We start from the raw sequence: 20,345 nt of genomic DNA on the forward strand, positions 1-20,345 counted from the left end.
GTTACCATTAGCTAATGACACCAAATATATCCCCAATTCATGAATTGACTCGAGTATCCAAAATAAAAACATCAGAATGTGTTCAAGTTGATGATGGCGGCCAACCACGGACAATTGCCAAGGCCCCACTCCAGCGAAGATTCGGCGGAACCTTGCCTCAACCTCCCATCTGCAGCTTCTCCAAGCCTCCAAAAAGTACAAAACTTACTTCGATCAGGAGTGAATTGGAACCCGTCCTATCTCCCTACCATTTCGTCGCCGAGAGTACCCGGTTTCATCGCAGAATATCCTTCGCGATGTTGCTCAACGCCGAGACAGGTAAGCACCCTGCCTTCTGGTGGTCCATCTATACGCTCCTCTCGCTCCGAATTCGTGATTAGATATGAGTTAGCCAGCTTCAAACTTTTGAGCAAGAAACTGACTGCTTAATGATGTTCTAGCGCTCTTATCTTCCAAGGTCCTTCTAGTCCCATATTCGACTTGGCACGTACCCCGCTACCATGAATGGATGCAAGACGAGGTAAACCACCACCAACGATGAACCCAAGAAACTTAGATGTCAAAAACATTAACTCGCACGAAGGAAATCCAACAAGCAACCGCTTCAGAACCCCTGAGCGTCGATGAAGAATACGCCATGCAACAAAGCTGGCGCCAGGATGCTGACAAATTAACATTCATCATCTGCCAACAAATATCATCACCAGAGCCAGCCTCTGCCCCTGTCCTAACAACAGAGTCCGACTCTCCACAAAACATGGTCGGAGACATCAATCTCTTCCTCCGCGTCGATGACGGAGACGAGGGTGACTCGCCCCCGCAAATAGTCGGAGAAATCGAACTTATGATTGCGGAAAAGAGTAACCAGCGCCGTGGATTCGGCAAGGCAGCTCTGCTGGTCTTTATGCGATATATTATTGAGCACCAGAGTGAGGTTTTGGAGGAATTTGTGAGTCGGGGTGTTGATGATGTGGAGAGTGTGCGGAAGCTGAGAGAGGCGGGTCCATTGGCTTTTGAATGTTTCAGCGTGAAGATTGGTCAGAATAACTTGCGGAGTCTGGCTTTGTTTGATGGGCTGGGTTTTGATAGGCTTTCTCCGGAGCCGAATTTCTTTGGGGAGTTTGAGTTGAGGAGGACGGAGTTGGGGGTTCAGAGGGTTGTTGGGGAACTTGGGGTTGCTGGTGTTGAGGGGTATGGAAAGGCTGTTTATACGCGGAGAGAATAGAGGTGGATAATACTGGAGGAATAGAATTGCTTCAAGAAGCAATGGATTTAAAGCTGTATATTTCATTTTCTGCAACTACTATCAAAGTGCCTTTGAATAATCAAACGAAGCCCGGCTTAGCGATATTCGAAACCCTCCAAAATCAAATGTGGTATTTAACCACTGTACAGAGTCGGACCAGGCATAACATAGTTTGAGATAGTCGCATAGATGTTGACCAGAATACCCGGATCTTCATCGGTATACAGCTTCTCACCAAGGGTACCCTCAGGATCATCACTGCCACCGCCAGTGACCTTCAAGTTCAGGCACTGGGGGGTAATTCTGCGCTCCATCCTTGGTGCCAGCCGAGTGGAGTGCAATAATCTCATGGCGCATCACGTAGTTACCGGCAGCAATCGAGTCCGGAATAGTCACCGTCCAGCGGTTCCCGGCATCAATCAGCTTATCAGTTCCCCAGCTGCCGGGAACACTGCTACCATCGACCAAGCCGACGGCGTCGATCTTGAAGAATTCCAGCTTGGTCTTGTCGACGGTGCTGCAGTCGCCGTCGCAGGATGCGAGGTATGTGATGACGGGGCCGTGGTGAGACTCTGGCCACTCAGTCCACTGGATGTCGACGTCGGAACCGGCCTTGACTTCAGCGGAGATGGCGCCGTTTTTGCCGTCGCGGTGGCAGATGATGTTCTCGGAGGAATACTCGGTACCGTCTTCGAAGCCCAGGTCTGTAGCTGTGGTGGACCAGCCGACACTGTCGGGTGGGCTGTCCATATAGGCGTATTGGTTGACGAGGTAGCCCGTGTAGCTGAACTTATGTTAATACTTTGTCCGTCCAGTGCCTTTCTTTCTTGAAGCGGTTGGAATTTGATAGTCCGATTACATACTTTTTGCCATTTGCGACGATGCTCGAGACATACCCATGGCCTGCGACCATGGTGGCCGAGGCCAGAAGTGTGGTAAGAGCAGCGATCTTTGAGGGAGCCATTGTTTGATATGCAGGGAATGAGCGGATTGATTTGCTTGAAGACGACATCTCTGCTGCTTTAAATATTATTTTCTTCACGGCATATGACTCCTGATTTCTTTTTCTAAGTGTACTATAGACCCCTTGGAGACTCCGTTCTGATACTGGAATAGTCTCATGGAGATTATTCGGAGCAGTCTGATGTCTTTCTATGAAGTAGCCAAGTGTTTCATACTTCCTGTCAATGGTGGGTCCTTGGTCCACACCAGCCGGTGACTTTGCAGATCACCTTATTAATTAATTTGAGTTGCGAAATACCAAGGTATACCATGTCATGAACAGAAATGAATTACCGGGGAATAAGGTTCGAAATAACGAGGAGGCGTGGATGGTGCATGTGATGGCATAAGGCAGTCGAAATGACAATCCGGGGAAACGGCCCGACGGCATCAGACGTTGGATGGTAGAGATGGTGCCAAGAAGGGGATGCGACGTGCCAAGCGGGATGAGGGCACGGTGAAGAGCTCCATTGCCGTGGCCTGAAGAGCAATGATCAACATGTCCCAAGGTTTCACTCCTTGCACAGACCTTGATTCGACGGCATTTTTAAGCATACGACACTTGGCTTTTTTTTTGACCCGTGCTCCCCCTTGACCATTTCATCGGTGAGTAGGGTTGAGCGTGTGTCTCAATGATCTACTACTGTTAGTTCAATTCTAGCAATAACTGCATTTCCATCATCTTCGTTATCCTAATCTGCCTTCCCTGGCTGACATTAATTTTATTCGTGGATGTTATCTATTGGATACTATTGAATTAAGAAGAGCTAGCTGGCTTCATACCACTGATTTTGAGTTCTCGTAGGTAGCTATGATGTGATGAGTACAGTGCCCAGGTTGCCCGGTGCGACTTAGGTACAGTATCATGTATAACTAGGAGTCATGGCACATCTACTAGTGTTATAAAATGGAAATCTCAAAGTGACCCATTGTCAAAGTCTATTGCCAATTCATTAATCTCGTTCATTGGCATTAATAATAAATGAGAAACTCAAAACCCATGATATGAGTAAAGAGTGCTCTCCAGATACTCAAACCCCCATTGTTTCGCCATCCGAACCGCATCAAAGTGTTGTGCATTGGCCTGTGCTGCGGTAAGTATCTTCATCGGAAGGTCGGTCTTAAAGTATGCCCTAGATACTGCGAGACATTTCCGAATAGCTCTCTGCTCATGTTCGCCTCTGAAAAGGTCCAAGTCTTTCTGATCCATATCCGAACGAACAGCCTGATTCAATACCACCTCTTGCAACCCAAGAGCAACATTCTTGAAAATCAGCGAAGCCACGTAGAAATGATCCCTCTCAGACCCGGGCCCAAGGAAAATCTCCTCGAGCATGACTTCACTTTCAGGCGATGTATGATTTGCAACAACCTGGAATAATCTATCAATCGCAGTCTGGTAGGATCGGATGTCCAGCAATTGCATCTTAGCAAAAAGCCACCTAAAGGAATCCAATTTGTTAGCCCAAACGGCATGATCAATCGGCAGCGAACCTCGAAGAGTACGAGTGAACATGGGGCGTGTGGGGCTATATTTATCCAAGAATTCCATAAATTCAGGTCCATTGTGCACAGCAGAGTGCCAAGCGCTCGCTGAATGGCTGAAAGAGTCACTGCTGTATAGTGTGCGCTCCCAGAGCTTGACACCCAAATGTGTTAGCCACTCCCCCGTGCGAGCTGTGATATACTTGCAAAGCATGTTTTTTTCCCTAGTTCCGAAGGTGTATGATAGCGCATTAGGCCTACAAGTTTGAAGAATGGCGGGGCCCACTAAATCGAGGACTTGCTCAGTGAATACCGGGTCCTGCTGGTATGCAAGCATGCCGAGGATAGAAGGTGATGGTTCTAGGCAGTTATTTGATGACAATAGTGTGGAAGAGAGTGAATCTAACGCGCATGGGCTGCAAGCTGAGAGGAAGAACCGTTGGAGCATCCTATAGGAACCGGATTGAAGGGCGATGCCGATGAAATTCCGTCCGTTTTCGTTGTATCCTTCGTGTATTGAGATGAGACCGGGAGTGCTTCTACTAGTACAAAGAGTATCGAAGCATTCGGGGCAGTCGTCGACAATTGTATCAGTGATGACGTCGCATCCTGGAAGCTCATTGGGGGGGTTATTGTCCAGGAAATTTCTACTTGGCCATAGTTCCCGAGAGGCATCTGCGCGAGATTGATACCACTTGACACAGCTAGGATCGTTCTGATCAAAGAGTTGCCGTCGAAGATAAGTCAATACAACATCTCTTTTCATATATGAGTCAACCATTGCTTTGGTATGCTTGCTTGCTGCGCGGAGACTGAGCAGGCCATGTAAGCTTGCGTGGGATAGTCGGTTGCTTTGACCAATTAGTACTTCGTCGAGGATGTTTAATACTAGTTCAAGGGGCAGCTTGACCATGGTGCCTGGTAGCCAGGTTGAGAATCGTGGGGATACGTCTGAGCTCATGTGAGAAACATTGCTTTGAGTTGGCTGCCAGTCCATGGAGTTGGAGGAGCTATTGGAGTAAGCGGGCTTGTATCCCCGCGCGTAGGTATCGAGCTGACCAAGATCCATGGGATCTATGACGGTGAGTATGCAACGTCGTAATGAGTGTGGCTAATGAGGATCTATTTGATGGGCACTGAAGCCAGCTTTATGCAAACACAGTCTTTATATTAAGCTATTAAGCAGCTGAAAGACATTGTCTTATTGTACTTTCCATAACACTACAATGATCACAATGAAGCACTCACCTTCAGACATGGTGGACAAAGAGTCGAGCGATCAGTTGAGTGACATATTTGTCGAGCATCATGGCCAAGATGTACAATGTATTATAATGAAGCAAAGAGATATGAGAAAGCTTTGTTCCAATAAAGCCTTTTGAGCATTCAACCCAGCGCCACCTACGATCCCGGGCGGACAATGGCTTTGCTACTCATGAAAGTCAATAGTACAAGCCATGGCAGGCTCTTAAACTACAACTACCGGAGAAGGATGTGAGAAGGAGGTTGATGGATAAAAAGTGCCTCGGCGCATACGCGAAAGGCCAGGGGAAAAAATCCAGCTAAGGATGTTTCAACTGTTTTTTGTTGTTTTGTTTAAAGGGACCACAAAAAAGCTCCGACAAAGCATTTCCTCGAGTGCATCCGAAAGCGAGTCGTCTCAATCGATGAGATATTCACCCCATCGTTCAAGTCGCGAGGAATTGAAACCACCGCAGCGCAGATACATCCGGCGGCGGCGAGCCATCCATCCCCGTGTCGGCTCGTAGAGAGATCATTTCCAGTTCGGGTGATCCTCCAACAGTTGGCATCTTATGCATCAACAACCGATCGCATCGCACTCCGATCCTCTGTTTATTCCATGTTTAATGGATTTACAGGGACTTCTTCTTGCTTCCCTTGGAGACGTCCTCAACCTTGAGGGCTGGAGAGAAGGAGAGGTTAGCAGAAGCTCTAATTGAGATAGAGAAGCATGGTTAAGGTGTTTTGTGTATCGAACTCTCTCATGACCACCTTCAATGAGGTAATTGATATGTTCTGGTGTATTGGGAAATCGCGGGGATCGGAATGTGTGGGGATGATGTACCAGGAGGCAGGGATTGCTTGAGCTTGTCGGCCTTGTCGGACTCCTTGAGGACAAGGGTGTACAGGTTGCGGTGGCAGCGAACCTTGAACTTGACCTGCTGGGACTTGCGGTTGCGCTTGATGGCGGCAGCTAAGGTGAAAGGAAGTGTCAGCGGTTGATCTCCGGGTGATCCACCGAGCTGTTCCAGGGTCTCGGGCGGGTAAAATTGGGAAAAAACGTACAGGAGGCGTCCTTGCGGCGGCAGATCTCAATGAACTGCTTGATATCGGAGACTTCGGAAGGCATAATGGCGGTTTGATGCAGGTGATGATGCGATGGAGAGGCTCGAATCACTGACGACAGCGGGAAATTGTGTGGATCAGATTGGGTTTAGGGTTTGCCCGCTTAGCCCTGTATCACGTGGTATGGCTGGGGAGTGGCTGATTGTTTCGGGTGTGGCGAGTCGATCAAACGGATGATTCGCCCCGTTAACACTGAGAGGTAGATGTGGATATGGATGAGGATGAGGATGAGAATGAGAATGAGAATGAGAATGAGAATGAGGATAAACGCTCGCCCCAAAGTTGGGAAATGTCTGAGCGGACGGAGATGACTCTTGCTCAGCTTGATATGACCCCGGGTTGGAGTTCAAGTTCGGGATCAGGCTCGGGTTCCGGTGTTGACTCGCATTCATGTTGGTGCTCATGGTCCTGATTATCGGGCGCGTATACGATGGCCTCCGCGGGTCGCCATAGTCTGGCCATCGTTGACTCCCCAACACTGTACCTTGCCATGAATGTGCCAATGGTGCCGGGCTGGCGATGACCGGGATGGTATCCGGGACCATGTCGACCATCTCTCGAGCGTGAAGCGAGAGTGTTTTGTTCGAGATTTGAAACCGAACGCGATACCGTCTATAGAAGGCGTACCTATCTCATTCCGGAATTTTCAGTCGACATGTTGTGGAACAAGCAAGGGAAAGCCAGACAGGATAGAAACTCACGCTTGGATCGCCGAATGGCCCACGGCGATAATGAATGTGATTGAGATGAGAAAAAGAATGGCCTCGATCATGTCAGCCATTGTGGTAGATGAGATGATAGTAGTGTATAATTATAGGGTGCTATAGGGAGTGGAGGCTGCAGAAACAGAAGAAGGGTGGCGAGGAGATGTGAAATCTACCGTGAGGTATCTGAATCCTAGCTATTAAGGGTTATCTCTACGTAGACTTGATAATATCTGGTGGATTGGGGTTACCTCATTGAATCCCTCTGCTGTTTCCCATTTACAACTTGAGCGTTGCTCATCATTAAACCTGGAGACTGCGGCAGCAACGGCGGTCTATTGCGGCTGCGGTTTCCAGCTTCACCAACTGCCACTATACTAAGGCTACTTCCACAATACAATCCACGATAGTCTGCGTTAAAATTTGGATAGCGGACACTAGTAATTCTGCGACGATGCTGACCTGGCAGGCCTACTGAGCTGGTTGTCGGTGTAGAGCGCCGTAAAAGTCCAGTTGACCCGACGTCATACATCACGACCTGATAATGACCTGATCGATTCGCTTTCAGGCTCAGAAGCTGTGTGCAAAGCTTCGGCGCTATTTTCAAGAGGAAACGTGTGGGTAACCAGCCTATTGAAGTCGATCACCCCACTCTGCAATACCCTGATGGCTCGAGGCCACATATTCACATAACGCTGCTGGAACTGCAAATCAACCTCGTTTGCGCTGCATCTCATGAATGGAATTTCCATGCGGTCTTTTCCAACACCGATAATAAAGACCTTCACTCCGAATTTAACCGTCTGGATGGCGTTGCAGACAGAGCTTTGAACTCCAGTACATTCCAAAGTCACTGAAACTTCGACAGCTTCACCCAACAGGGTGGCTATCGTTACAGCATACTCCTCAGGTGTCTCATTTCTCTCTACTTTGTGAGTAATAGTGTGTGGCTGCAATTGACAATAAGTCGACAATCTGAAAATGAATCTCCAGAGGAAGCAGCAAAAAGCAGTCTTTCTTGGATCTTGAGGTTGATAGATACAATCCAGTGTAATGAGTCTTCGGAAATGATGATTTAGCCTTGCTGAACTCGAGCATTCGCTCAAGATCATGAGAGCTCGGAGCCAAAGGTGAATCAGAGTTTTGTTTTTCTGGAAAACCGGGTTGTTGAATATTAGTTACGGTCAGGGGTTCGGTAATTGAGACTCACCTACGAGTGCGGTGATGAAAATGTAGAGGTGGTTCACTTAATACTTCAATAAGCCTCTCAAGGCAGGGTTCCCTATCGAACTGCTTCATCAAATTATCCCAGCAACTCTCATGGAATTGACAAAATTTTCGTATTTTGGAAGTTCTAGATTTTGATCTGGCAGATCGAGCAATGGCCTGCCTTGTGCCTCTTCCAAAATTCGCTTTGGCTGGCAGTGATTCGTCGGAATACAGAGTCTCAACTAGATTCAAAGTGTTATAAATTCGACCAGAGCAAACTCTTGTCACGCATAACTTACTATCTTCCAGAGATTTACCTATGTAATCATTCTTTGCCCCTAATGTTACACATGATGCACATGAAAAAAGGGAGCTGGATACGCAGGGTAAGCGTCAACCTCGCGGCACCCCCATTTCTGTTGAATAGATTTTCCGTAGGGCGTGGTGAGCCATGATATTTGGTCTAACTTCCAGGGCTGCGAAATGCAAGCTTCTAGCAGTAAACCTGATATTGCTAAAAATTTAGTCGTTTCGAAGCGTAGGACCATACGTTGGAACTTATTTGGACAATCAATCTAAGGGTCATTATTGCATCAAGGGTCCCGAGGATACCCGTCAGTATTTTGGTACAATTCTAAGCTAGTAAGATATGAACTGGCGACAACATGGAAAGATCGTAGAAGATTGGAATCACCCCTTGCTAACAAGTTAATTACTCAAGTCCTAGAATCCCTATGTCTTCAAAAGTTTACCCTTTCTTCAGTACTAATACCAGCCTGGAGATCTAACAATATCGCAGCTGCAGCAGTATTCGACAGCTCTTTTTTCTTTTTCTTTTTGTCAATCACCCTACTACCAACCAAATTTAGCTTCTTTTTATAACCATTCATCATTGATAAAAGCTGATGTGGGGCCGGTTACTCCCTAAGGTACTAAAATGTAGAAGAGAAGGCATGATCCGCAGTGGCGGTGGCGGTGAACTGTGAAAGGTCAACGGGTCAGTCAACTACTACCTGTCCTTTTGCTATTTACCAGGCTTCCACCATTCTTAATATTAATATCTGCAGACCACATTCCTCTTCCCTCAACTCCTTAACCTGCCCATTGAAATTGTCAGCACCCCTGAAAATAACATCAAAATGGCGCCCACTCAACTAGATCGAGCTCTTAACTCCAAGGTACGCAACTAATTTTACTGAACCTTGTCCACTCATGAATATTAACATTCGAATACCGAATACAGAATCTATTCCTTGGTAATGCATCATTCTTTTAGCTATATGTTCGAGAACAAAAAGGCCCCAAATCTAACTCATTCCGACAGGTTTCGCAGGGATGGTAACCGCAGTGGCGGCATATTCGATCTGGGGCACCGACGTCTTCCCCGCCCAAGATGATCCCCAAGGCAGTAAGTCAATATATCCCGTGCCAGAGAATGAGTCTAACTTCCACAGACCCTGAGAACTGGACAGCGGACGAGATGCGGAGATGGCTTCGGGCGGTATGTTCCTATATATCATCACCCACCCACCCACCCACCCAAGGGCAAGGTGCCATCCAAAGATATTGTAACAAGCAATCTAACAATTCATCACAGAGGGGACTTTTGCCAAATGAGAACGCAACGCGGGAAGAGTTGCTGGAGAGACTCAAGGCGAATCTGCGTATTCCGCGCACCTCCAAGACAACCGCCTCGCAGCAATAGCGAATGGCGATCCAAGATGTCCTTATTTGTTTTTTTTTGCCTTCTCTGATGTACACACATGCATGATATCCACTGTCCTTTGAATGTTTGAACAAGTTCCGATTCTTCCGCGTCCAATGTATGATTTTCTTCGTAGTAGGAGGGTATCGGTCGGAATTCGCGATCGTGACCATGACCGTCAACGTAGCAAGATATCCCTCGTCATTTCCTTTATTCTTGCTCGCGCGAGTGCACGTTTAGCGAAACAGGATCATACCACCAGCCGGAAGTTTTGGCTCTGGATGAGCCACTCCTTGCGGCGCTTGCCCTTGTCCGAGGTCGGATTTGGGATCAGCACGAAGGTTTCGCTGAAGCCCCGCTGGGGTAGATCAGACCCGTCGCCGTATCTAACGTGACCGCTGACCATAACTAGAATGGACATGTCCTTGACAGTCATCTCGGAGGGAGGCTTAGGGCCGTTGGGGGTGGTGGAGGGGTATGCGCGGTTGATGATTTGGCAGTCAAATGACTGGGCCTCGTATTTCGCGGTGGGCATCTGATTTGTGAAGATTTCTTGAACAGCAGCTCCGTCTGCCACTTGGTTGCCATTGAAGAGGATGGTTGTCGGCTGTGCGGCATAGTATAATTCGATTGACGGGCGGTTGGATTGAAGGGCAATATAGAAGGATTGGACGAATTCGGTAGCGCCTAGGAAATATATCAATTATAAAGTCCAAACTGAACCCAGGGTGAGTCTAACGCACCTTCAGTGGACACTTTAGTCAGGACATCGTCAGTAGCGGTAGCCATTGCGACGGTGGTTGGTGTAGTCAAGAAACGATCGAAGGGTGGTAGGAGGCGGGGTTTGCGGGGTATGTAGGTAGAAGAAGTGCGCAGAACAACAATTACAAGCGCGCTTTTATCCAAAGGTGTAGCCTGGTGAAGTTGGATAGAGGTGTTGAAGGTGGGATGATGAAAGGGACTGTTGAAGGAGAAAAAGATTGCGGAGTGGAGCTTGGACCATCGGCGATGCGGAATAACATGCGACGCCGATGCCTCATGCTTCTTTCCTCTTCAACCATCATGGCCTCCAGAATGCCCCTGCGTTCCCTTTCAAGGGCTACGCAGCTTTTCAATATCCGACCATGGACTTGTTCGACTTGCAGAGTTGGCAGTGCTCGACCTCTACCCTTGCGCCGCGGAGTCGCGACAACTCCGAGCACGAACACACCCAAGAAACCGTACTATGTCACCACGCCGATTTTCTACGTCAATGCCGGTATATTTCCCCAGATATGCAACCAGAATTACTTTAGGAACTCCGAGCCTGACACTGCTTTCTCTACTAGCACCCCATGTCGGTCATCTTTACACCATGGTCATGGCCGATATCTTGAAGCGATGGCAGGTCCTCCTCGGCGATAGCGATGCGCAGTTGTTGACCGGCACAGACGAGCATGGAATGAAGGTGAGGAGGATATATGCAGTGCACATTTGTATCCGCTCCTGGGTCATCCATTGACATCATTGGCAGATTCAACGAGCCGCTCTCGAAGCTGGGATGGATACCCAAGCATTTTGCGACATGAACTGCCGAACCTTCGAGGTATGCATACCCAGTGACGCTGAAACACATATATCATATACTGATGGGAATGAAAAGTCTCTTGCGAATGCCGCAAACCTTAGCCATGACCATTTTATTCGAACAACAGATCCGGAACATCGCGAGGCCGTACAATATTTCTGGGTATGTCGGGCGATCGATCCTGCAGAGTTGGGCCAACCTAACGAGTGACAGGAAATGCTGAAACACCGGGGATATATCTACACCTCCAAGCACGAAGGGTGGTATTCGGTCAGCGATGAAACATTTTACCCGCAGACACAAGTACAAAACTCCCTCGATCCATCAACAGGCAGAAAACGCATGGTGTCAATCGAGACAGGAAAAGAGGTCGAGTGGTCGTCTGAAATTAACTATCACTTCCGTCTTTCAGCCTTCAAGGACCGTCTTCTCGAGTTGTATCAGAGACCCGACTCCTTCATCACACCTTCGACATATGCAACTGAACTGATCCAGTCGGTTTCTTCCGGGTTGCAAGACTTGTCAATTTCTCGGCCGGCGGAGCGCCTGACCTGGGGTATCCCGGTTCCCGGCGACAACACTCAAACCATCTATGTCTGGTTGGATGCTCTCGTTAATTATCTGACCCGAGCAGGATATCCTTTCCCCCGGGGCAGGAAAATACATCAATCTGGCCAGCAAATGTTCACGTAGTCGGAAAGGACATCGTTCGGTAGGCGCACGCTATGACCCAACCCATCCCGACTCGCAGCTGATCAGCTTAGGTTCCACTGCGTCTATTGGCCTGCCTTCCTCATGGCCCTGGACTTACCCTTGCCCCGGAACGTCCTCGTGCACGGGCATTGGACAATGAATCGCGAGAAAATGTCGAAATCTACAGGCAATGTGGTGAACCCGTTCTTCGCCATTGACCGGTTCGGAGTGGACGGCATGCGATTCTTCCTGGCCTACCAGGGCGGTCTCGCCAACGACGCTGATTACGACAATTCCTTCATCACGCGTGACTACAAGAAGTTGCTGCAAGGGGGTATCGGCAATCTCGCCAGTCGCACCATTGGAGTTGCGAAGGGGAAGCTGGGCTCGTATATTCAGGCCGCCACGTCTAATAAGCTCCCAGCCCCATCTCCAGCCGATGTGGAACACCAGATCATGTTGGTGCAAGCGCCCCCGAGGGTTGCCGAGCAGATGACCGGCTTGAACCCCCGTGCCGCGCTACATGAAATTATGAGCATAATCGAGAAGGTATGGACAATCACTACCCCTCACCCCGCACCTAAGACTATCGGAGCCAAGTAGTAACCTTTTTCTTCGCCTCCGATCAGACTAACAAATACTTCCATGCGGCGGAGCCGTGGAAAACATCCGACCATCAATGGGTTCTCTTCAACGTGGCGGAATCACTTCGTATCACCGCCATTCTCCTGCAGCCTTTCATGCCTGGAAAGTCACAGGAACTGCTTGAGATGCTTCGCGTAGACACATCCAATCCGTCCAAGCGGTCCTTTGCAGCGGCGGTCTATGGCTCGGACCAAGATTACGGTCAGGATGTCCAGAAGGGCTATCTTTTCCTTCCCCTCCTCACGGAGGACTAAAAATTGCGCGTGAGGAACATTCGATTTGATAAGAAGAATGTCCTTGGAGCCAATCATGGCCCACAATGTGACCCGTTTGAATGAAGATTTGCAACGTCTCCGCCCAGGCGCAACAACTCCATCGAGAAGATTTCCCGGGTCTCCTCCACCATCTTTGGCCAGGTTTGACCGATTACCCTATAATGTCATCACCTATGGGTCCGTGATTGGAGCTGCCCGCAAGGTTATCAGCGGGAAAAGATGGGCCAGAACCGTGGAAGGCCCCATGGTGGACGTTGGTGTGGACTGGGACTTGCTATCAATTCCCCCGGCCTCGTCGGGACGGGAAACTTTACTCCCGTTTCCCGTCGGAAAACCACCCTGAGAAACTTAGGGCTTGTCTTTGTATATCAAAACACAGTGTATTATTTGTATACTACCTGGATTTCTTATTAATTGTTAAGGTGACTTTTTTTTGATCCATCATCTCATCGTCTCTCTTCTTTTGCTCCCTTCTTCTCCCCCCTACTCCTCCCATCTTATCTCACAGCATCATCGGCCGTGTAACACCTTCATCTACTTCATACCAAACAAACTCCTATTTTTGGATCATTGTCTTGGATATTTGACACTATCTGTGCCCCTCCTAAAGATCAATTTCTCGAGTTCCTTTTCATCTTGGTTGTTCCTCCCCCAACTTCAACAAAATGGGGAGCATCATGCCTTCCGCCGAGGACTACAAGCCGACTTTCAAAACACCATGGATTGAGACTCCCCTCGTTGAGTCCGCCTGCCTTTCCCGGGCAGCTGGATGTCGGATCTTCCTGAAGCTGGAGAACGTTCAACCCAGTGGTTCCTTCAAGTCTCGTGCGATGGGCAACCAAATTCTATCTCATCTTCGCAAACCTGAATATGCCAACCGTCAAGTCCACTTCTACGCTTCTTCTGGAGGAAATGCTGGTCTGGCAGCTGTCTGTGCTGCTCGCAGTCTGGGCTACCCCTGCACTGTCGTGGTGCCTCTGTCTACCAAGCCCCTGATGGTTGAGAAGCTGCACTCCGCCGGTGCTGCGGATGTGCTTCGTCACGGTGACAACTTCTTTGAGGCGGGCTCCTATATGAAAGAGGTTATCATGAAGCAACGCTCCGAAGAGGACCCAGAAGTTTCAAACATCGCCCTTCACCCCTTCGACAACGAGCCCATCTGGGAAGGAAACAGCACCATCATCGATGAGCTGGAGAAGCAACTCCCCGTCGCTGCCAACTCCGACGAAGAGGAAGTATACCGCGGGCGGGCACTTCCTTTGGATGCCATTCTCTGCAGTGTCGGAGGTGGCGGTCTCCTCAACGGACTTGTCATGGGCCTTGAAAAGCGACGATCTCAGAAGGCATTTTCCCAAGATGGCCAATCCAGCACCGGCCACTGCTACATGGACGTCTCGAACGCAGAGACTGAACCCCATACTCGTCCAACATCCTCCAAGCCAAAACCCATTCACCTGCTCGCCATTGAAACGGACGGTACCGACTCGCTTGCCGCCGCCATCGCAAAGAACACCCTTGTCTCTCTCCCTAAGATCACCTCCCAAGCCACATCTCTCGGGGCCATCCGAGTGTCGGAAACCACCTTCCAATATGCCGTCGCTCCCCCTCCCGGTATCAAGGTTCACAGCACCGTTCTCACGGATGCTGAGGCTGCCCGAGGCGTTCTCCGCCTCGCAGATGATGAGCGTCTCCTCGTCGAGCTTGCTTGCGGTGTCTGTGTCGAGGCGGCCGTCGGCGATGCCTACACTGCTGCTGCTGAAGCCGCCACCACTGCCGCTGCTTCGGCGAACCCCGTGGCTGGGGGCCAAAGCTCTAAGAAGCGCAAGAGGGGTCCTGGTCCTGCCGGTGAGCAGCGTGATGAAGGTTACGGGGATGACCGATACTCATCGACGGACAATGAGACTGACCCTGAGGCGGAGCCGGAGGTCGCCCAGCTCACCTCGTCGACCCCCGAACTCCAGTCCAAGCTGAAGCAACTCGTCCCTGACCTGAATGAACAAAGCCGTGTTGTTATTGTTGTCTGCGGTGGAAGTAATGTGACCATCGGGATGGCGACTGAGTATCGCGATATGTTGGCCCAAGGATGGGTTTAATTATGATGATGATTTACAAGGATCTTTGTTTTTTGTTTTGAGATACACCACTTTTCTTCTTGTTCTACTTTACTTTACCTCATGGCTTGTTATTATGCCTTCTCATTTCTCATTTTTCTTTCTTCTTTTCGAATGTTTCATTTTTATTACTGTCTCTTCCCGGGATGCTGCATACAAGATCACACTGCATATCGTGTTTAGAAAAAAGAAGATCTTTAATGGAACTTATTTGCAATCATATTTCACTTGACGTTTTCGACCCATACATTTATCTCATCATCCTTGTTAACATGGATTCTCATACAACAACCTGCTGAATCCGGTAATCCCAATAATTCTTCCGAATGGGATCATACTTTTCCTTCAACAGCGTAAACATCTCAACCGCCTTCTCCCCCTTCTCCAAGGCATAAACATCCGCCAACCACTCAACAGCATGACTACTCCTCACCTCGCCCGAATCCATGTCAACAAACTTCCCCGCAAACCCCTCCCACTCACCAACGCCCCTCCCACCAGCCCGCAACACACCCCGAGCATACCACCAAGCTGACCGGTTCTCCGGCGCCCGGAGGATCTGCGCCTTCGCAAATTCCAACTCCCCATCAACAAGGTCCTCATCCACAACGGTCAGAATGCCCTTCTCATCCGCACTCATGGCGGAGCCTGCGTTCACCATCCCCGCAGCGGGCGCGTCCTCGCGCGGTCCGAATCGAAGCATGTAGCGGTGGTTCCAGGCGGAGTTGTTGCGCACATCAGCTTTTATGAGAGACTCTACGTCCTCGAGTTCGCGTGGTAGGTCCCAGAGCTGGAAGTGCCGGATTAGCCAGTGGCGGTAGGTCCAGACGTGGTAATTCTTTGAGTCTTGGGCAAACATCTCCATTAAGAAGTCTAGTTCTTTGGTGGGAATTGTTGGGAAGTGCGCTCTTGATGCCATTAGGACTTGGCGGTGGTGCCTATTTTTAGTTAGCTTTGCTGGTGCTATTGCCTTTGACAGCCATATCTCCGATAGAGATGGGTTGAAAAAAATGGTGATCTCGGAGACCTTCTTGGGAAACCTTGAAGACACCTTTCAAACCCAATACTCCAATCTTACGTACCAGATTTGATAGTTCTTGAGATACTTTAGAGAAACGCCATTGAGCCACTCTAGTTCCTCCAGAAGGTCCTTTTCCAAGGCGAAGAGGATCTTGGCGCGGTAGATCCTTGCTCGTGTTAGCAGGAACTGAGAGAAGAGCTTTTCCGGAAATGCGAATCGCGAAGAAAAGTATGAATTCCATTCCCGGGTTCCACTTGAAACACTTACCACACGGTGTAGTGGGCGGGGTTGAGAGAGATGACATCTTCGGTCAATCGCAGAGCGCGCTCCGACATCTCATTCGCGGCCATCACGGCGCGCAGGTACGAGGTTGCCTCGAGGTACTCGGCTGGGTAGGCGATGCATGCCAGGGGCATTGCGCCGGAGTCGGAGCCATCGTCAAGCTGGATGGGTGTGATGGATTTCCACTCCGGGTCGCTGGCGTATTTTCCTTGTCCTTCTGCCATTGATGCGGCTTGAAGCTGTGGGCTGTCGACCAGTGAGGGGCAGATAGCGTTTCCTGACGATGGATATGTTCAAGTTTGCTTCGTGATGCAAGCGGGTGAGTTGTGAGGCAGTTGCCTAAAGTGAGAACTGTCCGTTTTGGCTGTATTCAATTGCTGTTTTCCTTGCTGATGGCAGCAAGTCGTAGACAAGATTGACGAGGAGGATGGTGGATGTGCAGAGGTGGGGCGGAGTTGGAGTTGCCAAGGCGGAGACAAAGAGACAATCACTACAGACTACAATCACACCAGAAACCATTCATCATCTTCCTTTCAATAAAAAGGAAAGTTTCTACATAGGGATACTCATAAGGAATTTTCCAAAATGCTGAACGACTAGTTGATACCGCACCGCGGCTTATTGATCACGTCCATCCGAATACTTACATACCATTACAAACCATGGAACCTTGGTAGTAGAAAGGAAAAGATCACAACTAAAAGAATTTGGTTTCAAGGAATCCCAATTGCTAGATCTTCCATAGCTTTCTCGTAATATCCTCCGCGTCCCGAGACAAGAATATCTTAAACCGCTGCATCATTTTCCAAGTCCTGCACAATGGTAGAGCCCAGGGGCATTTCAAAAAGTCTGGTTTTTCCGCCAATCGCTACGATTGCACGCATTACGATTGGAGGAAGGTACGAACTCTCGAACTTGGGTTTGTTTGATATTTGTTGTTGTCGGCTAGGTCTAACGCCTTCTCAACGAATTCCGATAGGCTTAGGTCCTCTGTGATACTGATGGGCTACTCCTCTGCTCGGTGTCTGTAGATGTGATACGGGACTAATGTTCCCGTTGTTTTGTCGATTTGGCGGATATAGAGATTCGCCCACCACCCACGGAGGTGGGTGTCTGTCGAACGTGACGGTTTGCCTAGAAGGTTCTGATGTGCTTCGGTTCTGGCTTTTCTGGTGCTTCTGGAGTAACTCGTGGCACCAACTTCTGAATCGTCGTATGCAGCGTGTGACGGTGAAGACTGAAGCCAGATTCTGGACTGTAGGCGTCGTATAGTTGCAAGACAGACGTCTGTCCACCCCACGGTGTACCAATGGGAGGAAGTTATCTGGCTTTGGGACTATCGACGAATAGGTGTTACCGTTTGATGATGAATGGATGATGAAAGGTGATCCATTCATGAATGAGGTCTGAACTACCTGACTTTCTAAGAAGGGCAGGAGCGTGGTCTCCCCATGTGACTGCACGTGCCCGCCTAGCCATGTTTGTGGTGTCATGCTATTGTCGGCGTACTATGGAAAATGTCTTTCTATCATGATATATAGCATCGAAGGCAAGTTCACAGTTATTCGTAGTTCCCAGGTTGGTATTCTGAGAGTGGTTGGTGATGGGAGGAGCTCAGACACGACACCACACGCAGGTGAGCATGTGGTGGTAGCACACGACGAAAGAAGAAGAAGAAGAAGAAGAAGAAGAAGAAGGAACCATATACAGGCGGGAGCATCGTCAGTTTGCCTTTTGCTAGATGGTGCTTGAAGGTTACTAGTAATGGTATACTCCCAGATCTCACCAGAATGCGTAGGAGAGAGAGGACTAAGGACTGACATAGGTCTATGAGTCCCAAATCCGCATCGTGCATCCACAAAGACAGACTTGAGAAAACTTGGAACACCTTGAAGCAAAACTTTTGTTCGTTTCACCTGTTTCCTCTGGAAATATTCAAATTTGCAAATGTAAAACGAAAATTGTACAAAATTGCCTGGCGTGGATTTGAATACGAGCGCCAAGCTACGCAGCAACTCCGTGGCGAACCTCGGTGAGCACCTGCTCATCCACCATCCCATTATCAGCAACTCGACAACTTTATATTATCAACCTTCGAAGCTTTGGTCAAAGTCTCTATTTAATGACCAGAAAGATCGCGACGAAGGCTCCGGTGCCTCCGAAGCTTGATGAGGATTCTGCGGAGCGCAAGCGCGTGCTAAATGTTCTGGCGCAGCGAAGATACAGTACATTATTTTTCAGCCTTGTCGAATATGCTGTCGAATATGCGCTAACCAGACGGCACAGGGAAAAAGAAGAGGGAGCGTCTACAAGCTCTTGAATCCCGGGTCAATGACTCGGTAAACACACTATCTCTGTCGATGACAATCTCTCCTGACACTAGGGATGCTTCTACCACACACGAGTCGATTTTGGAATCCCAGGACCAGTCTCTAGGTCAGCTTTCCTTGTCGTATTCACCCGCAGATTTTCGAGAAGATTATCAAACTGCCAAGGAAAATACAGCATTCGCCCTGCCAGTTCTAGAGCCATCCGAGCCCTCAAACCAAAACTTCCCATCATTCGCAGCAGAGCACGGCGACTCAGAGGCATGGGGAAACTTTGCGTTTTCTGAAATAGACCCCTTCGGATCTTTCCTAGAGATACCAGCTCTTGAAATTGGGCCAGAGCCCGGAGGTTTGAGCGAACTTGATGAGCAGCTTGCAAGTGAAGTTCCAGGAATTACAGTTGGTAATCACGGCATCTCCGAAGAGCTTCAAGCCTACGAAGCCAGTTTCTTCACCTTTCCGGATGACCACACCCTCGAAGTACCATCGCTCACCCTGTTAAACGCTGCTATGAAGGTTGCTGTTCAGCTTAAAGTTTCCGACATTATATGGGACATTGCATCAATAAGCCCGTTTTATCAGCCATTATCCCCAAGCAGCTCGGACACTTCCCTCTCACCCCCAGCCTTGGAGTCTGGCTTGTCAACTTCAGGACCATCTCCCACAAGTTTCAGCTCACAGATCGATCTCACCGAGCTCCCCTTGCATCTACAGCCAACGCGAACCCAGCGTTCGATCGCCCATCACCCAGTATTGGACCTGCTCCCTTGGCCCAGTGTCCGGGACAAATTAATACAAGTCTTTCACCTCCCTGTCCACATGCGACCGGGGAATGCGCAGGACCCGATGGGTCTCATACGATTCGTTTACGACATGGAAGATGACAGTGGCGAAGGTGTGACAATTACTGGACAGAACCCGCTTGAACCCGGAACATGGGAGATAGGCCAACTTGTTTTTGAGCGATGGTGGTGGGCATTTGACACAGGAGTAATTGAGGGCAGTAACCGCTCCCGGAAAACGAGAGGCAAGGCAAGGCTGGCGATTAAGACATGAATTAAGTTCACCGAATTGATTAAATACTTCTTTACATAAAACAAAGTTCACGAATAAACAACCATCTACCTACACATGAGACCTACTAGTTAACTAACTAGTAGGTACCCTTGCAACAGCTCGATCAAAGAGAATCACCAGCATTGACAGCCTTTCCGGCACGAATCAGCACCCAAATCGGAATGGAAATACTCCAAGCCCAAATACCAGTACGCAGATAGCTCCCAAGCTCAGACTTAACCCCCATGTAGACCGCAGTGTACAGTGCCCGAGCGGCAAGATAGTCGAGGGCCATGTAGTTCAGGTCTTTGGCTGGAAGTTTGGCCAGATTTCCCGCCAACTAAGACCGTATCAGTTAGTACTTTCTAGTATTATTTGTACCGCGGCAAATCAAATAGAAATCGCTTACCATTGCAACAGCAAACATTGGGAGGCCTTCCATCGCATTGAGATGTGCGCCTCGAGCTCTAGCGAGCTTATCCCAGACTTGAGTGGGTATTTTGCCTTTCAGGTTCGTCAAGTTCTCCCGTGGTCTGGAAAAGTATCAGTAAGGTTTAATCAGATGCTGGGACCTTGCGACTCACAAGATGTTGCTTGACTGGCCCTTTGCGTTGGCCATCATCTTGATAAGATAGTAGTTATGGGGGGGC

At 49.0% G+C, this 20,345-nt stretch overlaps 13 protein-coding genes across 13 annotated transcripts; 6 read left to right on the forward strand and 7 right to left on the reverse strand.

Moving 5' to 3' along the window:
* Nucleotides 1-296: 296 nt before the first annotated feature.
* Nucleotides 297-1,225, forward strand: N7533_001975 (uncharacterized protein; the record flags this gene model as incomplete). Its single annotated transcript, XM_057098625.1, has 3 exons — nucleotides 297-372; nucleotides 441-520; nucleotides 584-1,225. The coding sequence occupies 3 exons, from the start codon at nucleotides 297-299 to the stop codon at nucleotides 1,223-1,225; spliced, it is 798 nt and encodes a 265-aa protein (XP_056963761.1).
* A 155-nt stretch (nucleotides 1,226-1,380) lies between these two features.
* On the reverse strand, nucleotides 1,381-2,210 carry N7533_001976 (AA9 family lytic polysaccharide monooxygenase; the record flags this gene model as incomplete). The annotated part of the gene is made up of 3 exons (XM_057098626.1): nucleotides 1,381-1,536; nucleotides 1,607-2,030; nucleotides 2,110-2,210. The coding sequence occupies 3 exons, from the start codon at nucleotides 2,208-2,210 to the stop codon at nucleotides 1,381-1,383; spliced, it is 681 nt and encodes a 226-aa protein (XP_056963762.1).
* Nucleotides 2,211-3,239: 1,029 nt separating this feature from the next.
* Nucleotides 3,240-4,802, reverse strand: N7533_001977 (uncharacterized protein; the record flags this gene model as incomplete). Its single annotated transcript, XM_057098627.1, has 1 exon — nucleotides 3,240-4,802. One exon carries the CDS (start codon nucleotides 4,800-4,802, stop codon nucleotides 3,240-3,242), a length of 1,563 nt encoding a protein of 520 aa, XP_056963763.1.
* Nucleotides 4,803-5,607: 805 nt separating this feature from the next.
* Nucleotides 5,608-6,104, reverse strand: N7533_001978 (60S ribosomal protein eL38; the record flags this gene model as incomplete). The annotated part of the gene is made up of 3 exons (XM_057098628.1): nucleotides 5,608-5,657; nucleotides 5,820-5,948; nucleotides 6,041-6,104. 3 exons carry the CDS (start codon nucleotides 6,102-6,104, stop codon nucleotides 5,608-5,610), a joined length of 243 nt encoding a protein of 80 aa, XP_056963764.1.
* Nucleotides 6,105-6,418: 314 nt separating this feature from the next.
* Nucleotides 6,419-6,881, reverse strand: N7533_001979 (uncharacterized protein; the record flags this gene model as incomplete). The annotated part of the gene is made up of 2 exons (XM_057098629.1): nucleotides 6,419-6,656; nucleotides 6,802-6,881. 2 exons carry the CDS (start codon nucleotides 6,879-6,881, stop codon nucleotides 6,419-6,421), a joined length of 318 nt encoding a protein of 105 aa, XP_056963765.1.
* A 2,271-nt stretch (nucleotides 6,882-9,152) lies between these two features.
* N7533_001980 (Ish1 domain-containing protein) lies at nucleotides 9,153-9,718 on the forward strand (the record flags this gene model as incomplete). The annotated part of the gene is made up of 5 exons (XM_057098630.1): nucleotides 9,153-9,191; nucleotides 9,257-9,269; nucleotides 9,338-9,421; nucleotides 9,468-9,514; nucleotides 9,611-9,718. 5 exons carry the CDS (start codon nucleotides 9,153-9,155, stop codon nucleotides 9,716-9,718), a joined length of 291 nt encoding a protein of 96 aa, XP_056963766.1.
* A 250-nt stretch (nucleotides 9,719-9,968) lies between these two features.
* Nucleotides 9,969-10,507, reverse strand: N7533_001981 (putative nuclear transport factor 2 domain protein; the record flags this gene model as incomplete). The annotated part of the gene is made up of 2 exons (XM_057098631.1): nucleotides 9,969-10,405; nucleotides 10,462-10,507. The coding sequence occupies 2 exons, from the start codon at nucleotides 10,505-10,507 to the stop codon at nucleotides 9,969-9,971; spliced, it is 483 nt and encodes a 160-aa protein (XP_056963767.1).
* A 273-nt stretch (nucleotides 10,508-10,780) lies between these two features.
* On the forward strand, nucleotides 10,781-12,877 carry N7533_001982 (methionine--tRNA ligase MSM1; the record flags this gene model as incomplete). The annotated part of the gene is made up of 7 exons (XM_057098632.1): nucleotides 10,781-10,976; nucleotides 11,047-11,165; nucleotides 11,232-11,303; nucleotides 11,361-11,447; nucleotides 11,499-11,974; nucleotides 12,050-12,527; nucleotides 12,608-12,877. 7 exons carry the CDS (start codon nucleotides 10,781-10,783, stop codon nucleotides 12,875-12,877), a joined length of 1,698 nt encoding a protein of 565 aa, XP_056963768.1.
* Nucleotides 12,878-12,932: 55 nt separating this feature from the next.
* On the forward strand, nucleotides 12,933-13,241 carry N7533_001983 (uncharacterized protein; the record flags this gene model as incomplete). Its single annotated transcript, XM_057098633.1, has 1 exon — nucleotides 12,933-13,241. The coding sequence occupies one exon, from the start codon at nucleotides 12,933-12,935 to the stop codon at nucleotides 13,239-13,241; it is 309 nt and encodes a 102-aa protein (XP_056963769.1).
* A 322-nt stretch (nucleotides 13,242-13,563) lies between these two features.
* N7533_001984 (putative L-serine dehydratase) lies at nucleotides 13,564-14,991 on the forward strand (the record flags this gene model as incomplete). The annotated part of the gene is made up of 1 exon (XM_057098634.1): nucleotides 13,564-14,991. One exon carries the CDS (start codon nucleotides 13,564-13,566, stop codon nucleotides 14,989-14,991), a length of 1,428 nt encoding a protein of 475 aa, XP_056963770.1.
* Nucleotides 14,992-15,289: 298 nt separating this feature from the next.
* ramB (bifunctional protein farnesyltransferase/protein geranylgeranyltransferase) lies at nucleotides 15,290-16,536 on the reverse strand (the record flags this gene model as incomplete). The annotated part of the gene is made up of 3 exons (XM_057098635.1): nucleotides 15,290-15,947; nucleotides 16,092-16,196; nucleotides 16,298-16,536. 3 exons carry the CDS (start codon nucleotides 16,534-16,536, stop codon nucleotides 15,290-15,292), a joined length of 1,002 nt encoding a protein of 333 aa, XP_056963771.1.
* Nucleotides 16,537-18,434: 1,898 nt separating this feature from the next.
* Nucleotides 18,435-19,695, forward strand: N7533_001986 (uncharacterized protein; the record flags this gene model as incomplete). The annotated part of the gene is made up of 2 exons (XM_057098636.1): nucleotides 18,435-18,537; nucleotides 18,599-19,695. 2 exons carry the CDS (start codon nucleotides 18,435-18,437, stop codon nucleotides 19,693-19,695), a joined length of 1,200 nt encoding a protein of 399 aa, XP_056963772.1.
* A 124-nt stretch (nucleotides 19,696-19,819) lies between these two features.
* N7533_001987 (MAPEG family protein) lies at nucleotides 19,820-20,317 on the reverse strand (the record flags this gene model as incomplete). Its single annotated transcript, XM_057098637.1, has 3 exons — nucleotides 19,820-20,035; nucleotides 20,105-20,228; nucleotides 20,280-20,317. The coding sequence occupies 3 exons, from the start codon at nucleotides 20,315-20,317 to the stop codon at nucleotides 19,820-19,822; spliced, it is 378 nt and encodes a 125-aa protein (XP_056963773.1).
* Nucleotides 20,318-20,345: the final 28 nt, after the last annotated feature.

This window comes from Penicillium manginii (genome assembly GCF_028828005.1).
Source record: "Penicillium manginii strain IBT 31320 chromosome Unknown utg000002l:1.0-5564898.0:1.0-5567710.0, whole genome shotgun sequence".
Classification (NCBI taxonomy): Eukaryota; Fungi; Ascomycota; class Eurotiomycetes; order Eurotiales; family Aspergillaceae; genus Penicillium; species Penicillium manginii.